Source organism: Mauremys reevesii, linkage group 4 (assembly GCF_016161935.1).
Source record: "Mauremys reevesii isolate NIE-2019 linkage group 4, ASM1616193v1, whole genome shotgun sequence".
NCBI lineage: Eukaryota > Metazoa > Chordata > Testudines > Geoemydidae > Mauremys > Mauremys reevesii.
Genome location: NC_052626.1, coordinates 111,641,815 through 111,654,920, shown reverse-complemented (window position 1 = coordinate 111,654,920; position 13,106 = coordinate 111,641,815). Strand labels below are relative to the sequence as shown.

The 13,106-nt window shown below is 47.1% G+C and overlaps 1 protein-coding gene and 1 long non-coding RNA gene across 4 annotated transcripts in view; one reads left to right on the top strand and one right to left on the bottom strand.

Moving 5' to 3' along the window:
- LOC120404630 overlaps nucleotides 1-13,106 on the bottom strand; it is a 143,349-nt gene that overhangs the window by 72,485 nt on the left and 57,758 nt on the right. The window lies entirely within an intron of this gene.
- EPS8L2 (EPS8 like 2) overlaps nucleotides 1-13,106 on the top strand; it is a 116,499-nt gene that overhangs the window by 51,982 nt on the left and 51,411 nt on the right. For both annotated transcript variants that reach the window (XM_039537474.1, XM_039537473.1), the window contains exon 4: nucleotides 8,347-8,411. In XM_039537474.1, the coding sequence (XP_039393408.1) occupies nucleotides 8,347-8,411 (65 nt within the window). The remainder of the gene's footprint in view (nucleotides 1-8,346; nucleotides 8,412-13,106) is intronic.

The window sequence follows — 13,106 nt, the reverse complement described above, 5'->3', positions numbered from 1 at the left end:
GGACGTTTACGATGTCCCAGCACCACCGGTTAGCTTTGTTGTTAATAAAAACTAAAAATGTTCTTCCTCTGGCCAAGCAGCCAGAAACACTAGTCACAGGCTGTGGTTCCCTGACAACCAGCCCAACCAAGATCTAGTGAGGAAGGATGGTTAACTGCCAACTCAGTTTTGTGAGATGGATTATAGGGAACCAGATTAGACTACCAACCCACCCTGGCTAAGCAGTGATGCAAAGCTAGCTAAATCCTTCAGCATGATGGCAAGAAGGGGTCTTCAGTCCTTCACCCCACAGTGAGCTGAGAGCCTCAGCCTCAGCAGAATTGATGTGGTTAGCACCTAGAGAAGGCGGCATAGGTGAGGCTAATGTTGCTGTAGAGAGCCACCTGCTGGCCATTCTCAAACAGCATAAGAACGGCCGTACCAGGTCAGACCAAAGGTCCATCTATCCCAGTATCTGTCTATCGACAGTGGCCAAAAATGATCCAAGCTCTGAAGTGAGATCAGTTCTGCCTGGCAGGCTGGAGAAAAAAATGCTTGAGGTGAATTCGGAAAAAGGTTTACATGGGAGAGGCAAGACAAAGAACAAAAATGGCGTTGAGGGCTCAGGTTTGACCTGCACCATCTATGCCCTGGATTTTGTTAGTATTATTAGCATGACAGTAGCACCTAGAAGCTCCAACTGAGATCTGAGGTCTCCTTGTGTTTGTACAGTGCAGTCCCTAACACATAGTAAACTCCTGTCCTGAAAAGCTTACAGTCTAAGGTCCTGTCTGCATGAGACAGTTAACACTGATTAACTTGAAACAGTTTTTAAGTTCCCACGTGGACACTTATTTTGGTTTAAGTGAGGCTTATCTTGGTTACTTAACCCACCTGATAACTAACTGCCTTATGCTAAACCAAAATAAACTGAAATAAGAGGATCCACACAACCTTTCACACAGGTCTAACTAAAGTGGTTTAAAAACTGGTGCAGCTTTCTCATGCAGACTGGTCTTAATAGACAAGACAGGATGGGAGATAGAAGTGTTAACCCTCTGCTACAGATGGGAATGGAGAAATAGACACACTAATGATTTGCCCAGGGTTAATTCTCTGATAAAAGCAGGGGATTGAACCCAGGTCTCCTGCATGCTATTTCAGTGCCGCAAGACTACCCTTGCTCTCATTCAAGAAGCTTGTTGTGAAGTCTGTACTTTTACCAGCTTTCCCACTGTCTTTTCATTTGCAAATCCCACCTTTGCAAAGGTGAATAGTGCTAAGACATCAATAGCCTCATTATTTGAATTTAGAAACAACAAACATTTGAACACAGACAGGGCCGGCTCCAGACCCCAGCGCGCCAAGCACACGCTTGGGGCGGCATTTTGCCGGCAGGGCGGCAGGCGGCTCCGGCGGACCTTCCGCAGTCATGCCTGCGGGAGGTCCAGTGGAGCTGCGGAACCAGCAGACCTCCCGCAGGCATGACTGTGGAGGGTGCGCTGGTCCCGCGGCTCCGGTGGACCTCTCGCAGGCATGACTGCGGATGCTCCACCGGAGCCGCGGGACCAGCGCACCCTCCACAGTCATGCCTGCGGGAGGCCCCCCGGAGCCGCAGGACCGGCGACCGCCAGAGCGCGCCCCGCGGCGCGCCGCCCTGCTTGGGGCGGCGGAATTCCTAGAGCCGCCCCTGAACACAGATTTCTCCACTACCCATTACCAAGTTCCTGAGTTGTCTTTTGCTTGTCTCCCACCCATGAGGTCCGGAGGTCATATGAGGGAGGGAACACAGTAGCACAGGATAGAGGTTGACTAATATTTTCCAATAGTTAAAACGACAAGATTCTTCATACATGGTGCCTAGGGAGAGTAGTGACGGGTGCATTAGAAACACTGTATATTAGATTAGGTTCTCACTGATAAATCATGGTCATTTTTCATCAGTCCTTTCTGTGGATTGGAAACTCATATTTGACCTGTAAGTAGAGCTGGTCAAAAAACAGAATTTCCATTCTGTGGGAAATTCCACGATAACTTTTCATTCCGAATCAGCAGCAAGAGTAAAATATTACATCAGAACAAGCATTCCTTCCCCCCTCCACATAAATTTGATTTGAAACCAGCAAATTGTGTTATTTCTGCAATATCATTTTGATAATGTCAAAACAATATGAAATACTACATATTGGAGTATAATATAATTGTAATTCTAATAGTCAAACTGAAATTAACTGAAATGTTAATCAAAACAAAATGTTACGACACTATTGAAATGAGAAAGTAAATAATTCGTTTAGACTTTGTCCCCATCGAAAATTTCCTGAGAATTGCCATGTTCCCACAAAACATTTAGATTTTGACAAAACTGCATTTTCCAATGAAAAAAATTGTTCCATCAAAAATATTTTGGACTAGCTCTACCTGCAGGTCCTTTGGTGTCTTCCACAGATTAGCAAACACTGTTGATGCTTGACCTATAATATTGCTCAGACACCACTGAGATGGAATACAGTGTATTGTAACAACATAGGGCACAGTTTAGTAGTCCAGGAGAAAAGGGGAGATACACAATGCAGTAAGAGAGACCCATACTCTGCTTGTTGAACCAGCCCTGGCACCTAAGTCTGCAGCTGCCTACCACAGCATAGGAGTGATTTGGACTGTCAGTAAGAGAGGCCTGCAGGTGGTGGCATTGGCCAGCTCCATTTGTGTATTAGGCGCAAGCAACCAGTCAGAGCTAAGATACCCCCTGAGCACACAGGTGCCTCTGGCCACAGGGCTGGTAGCACATGCACAGATGTGGAAGGACACAAGTCCTACTTCTGAAAGTCATGGCACTTGGGTACCAGGTACAGTAGAAATCCCAACAATAGATTTTAACATATAAACTCACTGGACAAAATACCAAGGCACCACCTGGCCATTGAAACTCCAAACCAGCAGTGTCCCCTCCCTTTGCAGAGTGGCTGCTTGGGAAAGAGAGGGGAAGGAGGCTTTGGTGCAAAGGAGGACACCACACCCAGGTATCGTAGGGCTGAGACAAAGGCCCAGACTGTGCCTTTGCTGTTTGTTACACTGGCAGTTGGCACAGAACAGGGAAATTATTGAGTGATCCATCCCCTGTCGTCCACTCCCATCATCCGGCCGCCAGAGGTTCGGGGACACCCAGAGCTTGGGATTACATCCCTGACCATCTTGGCTAATAGCCACTGATTGACCTGTCCTCCAGGAACATATCTCAATCTTTTTTTAACCCATTTGTACTTTTGGCCTTCACAACATGCCCTGGCAATGAATCCCACAGGTTAACAGTGCATTGTGTGCAGAAGTACTTCCTTATGTTTCTTTTAAACTTGCTGCCTATTAATTTTCATTGGGGACTTTTGGTTCTTGAGTTATGTGAAAGAGTAAATAACACTTTCTTATTCACTTTCTCCACTCCAGTCATGATTTTACAGACCTTGGTCATATCCCCCCTTAGTCATCTCTTTTCCAAGCTGAACAGTCCCAGTCTTTTTAACTTTCCTCATATGGAAGCTGTTCCATCCCCCTAATCAGTTTTGTTACCCATCTCTATACCTTTTCCAATTCTAATAGATCTTTTTTGAGATGGGGCAACCACATCTGAACAAAGTATTCAAAGTGTGGGTGTACCGTGGATTTTATGTAGTGGTATTACGCTATTTTTTGTCTTTTTATCTTTCCCTTTTCTAATGGTTCCTAATATTCTGCTAGATTTTTTGACTGTCGCTGCACATTAAGCTGATATTTTCAGAGAACTATCCACAATGACTCCAAGATCTCTTTCTTGAGTGGTAACAGCTAATTTAGACCCCATCATTTTGAAATAGGTAGTTGGGATTATGTTTTCCAACATGCATAACTTTGCATTTATCAAAACTGAATTTCACCTACCATTTTATTGACCACTGTTTTGTGAGATACCTTAAGTCCGAAGCAGACTACAAAGAGTTACAATCTTGAGTAATTTTGTATCATCTGCAAACTTTTTCACCTCAGTCTTTACCCCTTTTCCCAGGTTATTTATGAATATGTTGAACAGCATAGTCCAAGTACTGATTCCCGGGGGACCCTGCTATTTATCTCTCTCCACAATGAAAACTGACCATTTACTCCTACCCTTCGTTTCCTGTCTTTTAGCCAATTATTGATTCATGGGAGTACCTTCCCTCTTATCTTATGATTGCTTACTTTGCTTAACAGCCTTAGGTGAATGACTTTGTCAAAAGCTTTCTGAAAGTCCAAGTATACTCTGTACACTGGATCACCCTTCTCCACCTGTTTGTTGAGCTCCTCAAAGAATTCTAATAGGTGAGGCATAATTTCTGTTTACAAAAGCCGTGTTGACTCTTCTCCAACAAATCACGTTAATCTATGTATCTGATAATTCTGTTCTTTATTATAGTTTCAGCCAGTTTGCCTGGTACTGAAATTAGGCTTACCAGCCTGTAATATCCAAGATTGCCTCTGGAGCCTTTTTAAAAAACTGGCATCACATTAGCTGTCCTCCAATCATCTGGTACAGAAAGGGATTTAAGTGTTAAATTGCATATCACAGTCTGTAGTTCTACAATTTCATATTTGAGTTCCTTTAGAACTCTTGGGTGTATACCATCTGATCCTGGTAACTTATTACTGTTTAATTTATCAATTTGCTTTATTTGGGATATACATTTAATTTGAGCCTCCATTGTGGTGTTTTTAAAAAGTTTCCATGCAGCTTGCAGGCATTTCACTCTTGTGACTGTTCTTTTTAATTTCTGTTTAACTAGCGTCCTCATTTTTGTGCTGTTACCCATTTTGAAGTTAAATGTACAGTGGCTTCTTTGGTATCTTCCCCACCACAAGGATGTTAATTTTAATTACATTATGGTCGCTATTACCAAGTGGTCCAGCGATATTCACCTCTTGGACCGGCACTTGTACCCCACTTAGGATTAAAACAACAATTGCTTCTCCCCTTGTGGGTTGTTTGCTGGAACTCTGTTGTTTGTTCTTTGTGAGTAATATATGGATGAAGAACAAGGATGGCCTGAAGAACCTGCTGAATCAGTTTCTTGCTAGCACTCAACTATTGACATATTTTGAAAAATATCTAAAGAAGTGACTGGCCAGCTAACTTGGTAGATACTGTAGCATACAACCACATGAATTGGGAGATGCCATGGGATTGGGGTTTCCCAGGCTGGTGGGGTTTGAAAGCATTACTTGGCACTTCTCTCAGTCATCAGAAAGGGAAGGGCAAAATCAGCTCACGTACACATTGAAGCAGTTCATCATTGGTAGATTTGGACATTAATTGCTTTGACCATTGGACTTGTGTTCTATTGGGCCTCCCTGCTTTTCACCTGTGTCCATTCCAATTTATCTTCTCCTGCTGGACTTTCTGTATAACCCCCTCCTCATGGGCAGCGTGTGAACTGCCAACTGGGGGAGGCTAGCCCCCAGCCCTGCCCCTTCTGCTCAAGGCCCCACCCCTTCTGGCCCCCCTGGAGTTCAGAGCCCCCACCACCACCATGGCCACTGGCCCAGTCCCACCCCAGGCTAGCCCCCCAGCCCCAAAGGAGTACTGGGAGGGGGGGGCAGCAGGCGGCCCCAGCCCCAAAGGAGTGCCAGGAGCATGGGCAGCATGCAGCTGCAGCCCCCCCTCAACCCCAGAGTGCAGGAGTGTGGGTGGCACACAGCCCCAGCCTCCCCAGCCAGAGCACTGGGGGCTGGAGGACTGAAGCCACACACAGGGAGTGGTGGTAAGCAGGTGACGGGGCCACATCTGGCTGTTTGGGGAGGCACAGCCTCCCCCAGCCTATGACACCTGCCACCCATGCCCCAACTCAAATCTCTGTACCATCCTTCCGCCTCCTTCTGCTTCGTATTCAACTTCCTTCTCCTCACTTCAGGGTTCTGCAGAGTTCTGCTCCTGCCTGCCTCTCAGCTCTCATTTCCTCCTCTGTCTTGTCACTCAGTGCATTGCTAGCACCACTATACCTTGCTGTCTCATCCCACACCTGATGCTGGGCCATTTCCTGTCCATGCTTGGAGCCACCTCCTTACTCTGGGGCACCAAGCGCTCTCCCTCGCCTCTTTTCACTGCTTCCTCCAAACACCCTGCCTGCTTTCCACTGCTAATCTCTGCTTGGGTGTTCCTTATGGTCACTGCCGCACCTGATCATGATAAGATAGGTGCATGCCTGTCTATAAATAAACATATGAAGCAACACAATTCCTGTTACAAAAGCTTGTTGTGTGAAAGCAAGCCAGATGCTCTGCACATGATTCTCCCCTTCCCATCCCCTCCTTCCTCCTCCATGTTTGATACTCACCCTTTTAGGCTACATCAGGGCCGGCTCCGGACCCCAGCACGCCAAGCGCGTGCTTGGGGCGGCATTTTGCCGGCAGGGCGGCAGGCGGCTCCGGCGGACCTTCCGCAGTCATGCCTGCGGGAGGTCCACCGGAGCCGCGGGACCGGTGGGTCCGCTGCTGCCGCGGCTCCGGTGGACCTCCCACAGGCGTGACTGCGGAGGGTCCGCTGGTCCCGCGGCTCCGGTGGACCTCCCACAGGCGTGACTGCGGAGGGTCCGCTGGTCCCGCGGCTCCGGTGGACCTCTGCTCCACCGGAGCTGTGGGACCAGCGGACCCTCCGCAGGCACGTCTGCAAGAGGTCCCCCGGAGCCGCAGGACCAGCGTGCTTGGGGCGGCCAAATTCCTAGAGCCGCCCCTGGGCTACATACACACCACAGCTTACGTTGGTATAAATTATGTCCCGTAGGAGTGTGAATAAACCAGCCCCCTGAGCTGGTAAGTAAGTTACACTAAGTGCTGGAGTGGACAGCACAATGCCGGCGAGAGACGCTCTTCTGCTGACATAGCTACTGCTGCTCACTGGGACTGGAGTAATTGACAAGAGAGCTCTCTCCCATCAGCTTAGAGCATCTGCACTAGCAGCACAGCTGCATTGGTGCAGCTGCCCCACTGTAAGCTCTGTAGTGTAGCCATTAGTTTATGGTCTGATTCAGTTCCCATTGAAGAGAATAGGAGTTTTACTGTTTACTTTAGTAGGAGCTGGACTGGATTCTTGGATAACGAGTTCCTCAGGGTGGGGAGCTTGCAGTTTTGTTAGATTTGTAAAGCTCCATGGCACCCTTGTGACACTAAATAAATAGCAGCAGCCGGAAGGTAAGCTCTAGAAAGTTGTAATTTTAGCATTCATATACTTCTTGACATATTTAATGCAAGGGACAGATGTGAAATAATTAACCCTCAAAACAGCCCTATAAGTAGTGATATCCCCATTTCACAGATGGGGAAAACAGACTGAGAGGTAAAGTGACTCACCCGTGGCCATACAGCAAGCAGTGGCAGAGCCAGGATTAGAAGTCAAGATCTCTCAACTCCTAGAGCTATGCTCTTTCCTGGAGACCACAATGCTTGGGATTATACAATAGGGAAAAGGGCTGCTAGGAATGGAAGTGTGGGAGATGAAGCCCATGCGCGCAGACTGCCTGTCGGAGTAGCTTAAAAGATGCAAAGCACATCAATTTAGTCTGATGGGGGGCGGGAAATAAACCCACTCCTTTATACACTATGAGATTGCATTGAGAGGATGTGAGCTTCATCAGGCATCAAGACTTTTTGATGTAACTATTGTAGCTCTCAAGGTTAACCCCTAAACGTGATGATTAATGCTGCTCAAAAAACTGACATTTCAATTTTTTTTTCAAATCCCCTCCCACTACATTTTTCAGAGTTTAAAAAAAACAACTATTTTCAGTTTTCCAAAATTTTATTGAAAGTATTATTGATGTCTTTGAAAATATCAAAAGAAAAAAAGTTTTGATTTTTTTTTTATTTGGACAGAAACAATTTGGTAAATTTGACCTGAATCTGCATTAAAAAAAATTTTGTCAGACATTTTGCCCAGCTGTAATGTACAGTTTTTGTGCAGGGTGGTGGGTGTTCATAATTTCCTTTTCAGATCAATTTTGCTTTGTGGCCCTGAGCCAGGTTTCTCAGGCAGGGGAGCCATAACTCACTAGCTCTCTTCTGATAACCTCATAGTTTATCTGGCTTTTTAAGTTTCATTTCCTTGACAAACAAGCACTCTGCCCCCTGGCTTTCAGAAATCAAGTTACCGGTAATATGAAAATCCAGACGTGTTGTTTGTGAGTCTTTGTAATAAAGATTAATATCTTTTTCTACACATGCCCTGTTTCCACTGGTTTGATTAAACCAATGAATTCAGAAAGAGTGAGAAAGGCAGTAGAGCCAGTCATGTGAACTACGGTCCTTGGATCCTATTTCACTGATAAATGAACATTAAATGCAAGGCTTGTTTTCTTCTTTTTTCAGAACAAAGGAAGAAATACTCCAACTCCAATGTAATTATGCACGAGACATCACAGTACCATGTACAGGTGAGTTTGCACAGAGCCTTTACGGGAATGAGCAATAAACTGCATCAGTGATGGGTGCTGATAATGACACCTGGTTCATTTATATCATGACCCTTGCTTAATTCACTATGCATGACTCATCATGGAACCTAATTAGTTCAGAGGCCAATTAGAAGCCTTTCTACGAATGAGCAAAGGTCAGCCTACCCACACGAAGTCATGAATAGTGTCTGACAATGAAACCTCTTGAACTGCATGCTCCTTTCTCCAGTATTTGGAACATAGTCCGCTAGTTCTTTTTTCCTTTTCCCTTGCCCAATGCCTTTTGAGGGCTAATTGAAACATACTGTTACAACCTGGCCCACTCCATGCAGTCACCAGTCTGTTGACAGTGGACTTGTGCTTCCAAGCCAACTGGGTCTGGGTAGAGAGTCTAGTCACTGTTTCTTAGGACACGCTCCTGGGCTCAGACCTCTTGCCTGAAGGGACAGGGAGGTTCTGTCATCCAATTACCCTGAATCCAGCATTTAAGATTTCCCAAGCTCTCCAGTCACAGATACATGCTCCCCCAGCATTCTACCCAGGCTTTGGGCTTCCAGTTTAAACCCTTCAGGGACAATCTGGCAGGAAAGCAAGGAACACAGCAAAGAAATTTCTAAACCACAGTGATTTTACTCTTAAAGCACCCAACAGTTAGAGATCTTTGAAACTAACAAGAGTACTAAGACGGATCTTCCCCCTTCTGTGATTCCATGATTTGTCTATGTTTCAGGCTGGGCAGGGTTCCTCCTGCCCTCCAAAGTCCTTCTTACATGTGGCGATGGTTGGCTCCTCCACAGAGCTGCACTCCCTCTTAAGTAGGCCTCCGGGCGTCCGTCTACACTTCACTGTAAACCCAGGTCTGTGGGACCAAGGCTTGTGGACTTGGTGTTTCCGAGCCAGTGCTTGGGCATCCACACTGCCTGGGTTTACAATTGCTGGACCCAGGTCTCACAGCTGTGGTAACAAGTCCATAATGCACTACACCGATCTTCTGACTTGCATCTGCAGCTTGAGCTGCAAAATGACAGGGCTGGACCAGTGTCTTGGGGGAAGGATAGCTCAGTGGTTTGAGCATTGGCCCGCTAAACTCAGGGTTGTGAGCTCAATCCTTGAGGGGGCCATTTAGGGATATGGGGCAAAAATCTGTTGGATGATCTAATTGGGGATTGGTCCTGCTTTGAGCAGGGGGTTGGACTAGATGATCTCCTGAGGTCCCTTCCAACCCTGATATTCTATGATTCTATGACTCGGAGCCACCCCTCCTAACAGGGTCCATTCTCCTCCTCAGCCAGCCCACACTGAGCAGCTTCCTTTTATATTCTTCCTCCACTGGGCACATGCCCACAAGAATGAGGGAGCATGGTCTCTTGGGCCCAAAGCCAGTTTTTAACCCTGGCGTCACCAGTGTGGGGTTGATATGCCCCGTCACAGCCATAGCATTCTGGTTCAATACCAAGCATGCACCACTAAGTTCTCTGGATGAGTTTCTCTAGCTTGCCCAGATAATGCCAAAGCACTGCCCTCTGTAGCAACTTACTCAGCAGTTTTAGCATGGTAGCCTGTTACCAAGGTCCAGGCCTGTCGCAGCACCTCGATCCCCCTGAGCTTATCTAGAGACCCTCAGTTCTGTAAGACAACTCTATCAGCATTTGGCTGGCAGGCTGATGTCAAGGCAAAGACTGGGCCTCTTGGAGCTTGCTGGCTCAGCAGCTCCGGCTTTCTAGTCCGAAGCCAAGTAAGCCTCTGTGAAAGTCACAGCCAGAGCACCAGTGGTTAAAATAGGTCCACACTGGTGAGGGGAGTGCAACCATTGTGGTGGTTGCAGATTGTCATAGGTATTGAGGTTTGCAATGTTGTTGTAGCCATGTTGGTCCCAGGAGATCAGAGACACAAGGTGGCTGAGGCATTATAGGAACTCGTCCAATAAATATATTAATTCACCCGCCTTGGCTCATAGGTATTGACATCACATTATGAGAGGACGTTGTGTCATCTCATGTGATGGGACATGGCATGTGGAAGAGAACAGGACAAAGGAATCAGCATAGCTAAAAGGAATCCATGTCCCCAAGTAGGCCTGGAGCCAGCCAAAGAGTGTGTGTGTATGTGTGTGTGTGGGGGGGGAGAACACTTGTTCTCTCAGCCTCTCTTTCCACTCTGTAGTGCCAAGAGGGGAGAGGCAACTGACAAGGCCACTCTGTGTAAGGGAGGGGAAGTCAGTAGCAGGGTCTCCTCTCCTTGCTCCCTGAGGGGAGGGAGAGCTGAGTGAAACAGGATCTGCCTCTCCCCTCACCCCCATGCCCAAGGGCATAGGAGGAACCCGCAAGGCATGAGGAGGAGGCAGACTGGGGCCTCCCAGCCTGGACAATCCTCCTCCCACCAGATGCGGATGCTGCTGCTCTGCCTAGTGGAGGGAAAGACTCAGAGACCCATCAGCTTCCCAGCCAGGCACCAGCCCCTCCTGCTGCTCCCACTTCAGATTCTCCCTCATATCACCAGCCAGTGAAGAGGTAGGAGGAGGGGGAGCTTTGGGAGAGCCGAGTTCTCCTAAGCCAAGAAGAGAAAAGGCAAAAGCTCTCGCTCTCTCTGCCTTAAGCCAAGCAAGGGGAGCTGTCCTCCCTCATATGATCCCCCACTTTAAACTCTGGTTGATTGGCACAAGCTTATAAATGAATGGAGCGTCCTATAGTGGTTTCTGAAATCCATCTGCCAGAACAAGAGGGCCCCACTGAGTGTGACCTCCCACCAGGATTGATACAGGGGCTCCCTCTCCATCTATTGTTGCTTGACCCTGGTGTGTCCTGCTCAGTTATTTCCAAACCTGTTTGACAGCAAGGTAGCAGCGCTCCCACCTTCCATTGTTACAGACATTCCACTGCCAAAAGAGGAGCCAGCCTCATCAGAGAGACAATCTCTGTCTGCTCTGCTGAGCCCTGAAATGTAGCATTTTGGTGGTGATCCTGTCTGGGAACATTAGGCAATTTCTCCATAACACCAAGATTTGGGTCTTCCTGTCATGTCAGATTTTAAAGCCCAAAGGGACCATTATGATCATTTAGTCTGACCTTCTGCAGAACACCAGCCGCTGAGCTTCACCCAGCCACGACTCAATTAGCTAGGCAGAGGGTCAGAATCTACAGGCAACACGAGAATAACAGCCTCGCTGCTGTTCTTTGCCCATCACTATGGGGGGCTGTTTGAAGGGGTGCACTGGAGAGGAAAAGCATTCTACCCAGGGTCATCACCCTATCTGGGGCCTATTAATAGGTTGTCGGGGATCATGGCCACCCTCCCTTATATGGCTAAACAAAAAAGGGGACGGGAGCATCCTGAAAAATGTTTGTTGCAAAATGGCCTTATCAGTGTGGAAAAGGTAGAGAACCACTGATACAGAGGACATGGAGAGTCTAACACAGGTGTGTTTGGTTCAGCCATCTCACTGCTATCAAGCTGCATTTTAAATAATTATTTTCTAACTTGTTGAAAATTAGGAAAACCATAGACGTAAACTAAAGAGCTAGAGCAGGCAGCAGAATTTGATGATGCATGGACTGCAAAGTCTGCAGAATGGTGACCAGCCATCCTCTGCTGTGCGCAGTAGCTAAGGCCTCATAGCAGTACTGTTCTAGAGGGACTCTAGGGAGACTGTTGCTTCAGAAGATATCACTGCCACAGATTAACATTGCATTGGGTATTGGAGGCTGAAGCAAGGGCAGGCTGCCAATGGCCTCTCATGGGATGTGTGGATCCAAGTGAAAGGTCTGTGCTTGCTCCTTAGCTCCCTGAGGTGGAATGGTATTATGGAAACAACACAATCAGCAGACAGTGTAGAGCAGTGGTCCCCAACATTTTCGTCTGGCAGGCGCCAGACGAAGGACCATGGCGGCGGTCGCACATCCGCCGAAATGCCACTGAATTTCAGTGGCATTTCGGCGGATGCTCAACTGCTGGCCAGGATGCAGACGCATTTAGATGCCCTCGCGGGCACCATGGCACCTGCAGGCACCGCGTTGGGGACCCTTGGTGTAGAGGAAGCATCTCTTGCTGTGCTGGGGCAACATCTTCTGCTTGATGCAGAAGTGGCATTGAGCATCTAGCCCTGCCCAGAGGTTGTCAGGTGGAGGAGGAAATGGGTTGATCCCCGTGGACCGTTTCCAGACCACAAGAAATAAAAAGGTATCTAAAACCAGTTGGCCACTTGTCATATATTTTAAATGAATGAGGCAGGAAAAATAGTGAGATGGATTTTTGAGATAAGTTCTTTCCTATCAGAGGTTCCTATATACTGAAAGGAATATCCTTCTCTCTGCTGTAGAGACCTGATCCAGGAAAGCACTTAAGCACCTGCTTATCTTTAAGCAGGTACCTGAGCAGTCCCATTGAGTTCAACGAGGCTAGTCAGCTGCTTAAAGTTAAGCTCCGACTTAAGTGCTCTATTGGATTGGGGCCTTTTTGTCTTGTATAATTAAAGTTCAGAATAAGTAACTTGATGGCTAAGAGTCCCACTTTTACGGTTGGTCACTGATGTGCATCTTGATTTACACTTAAGAAAAGGTCCCTAACACGTGACAAGAATATTAAACCATAATTTCAACTAGACCTTACTCTAGAAAAAGTGTGGTGTATAACTGCACCAGAGGTGTATAAATTTTGTATTGTCCATATTGTCACAAA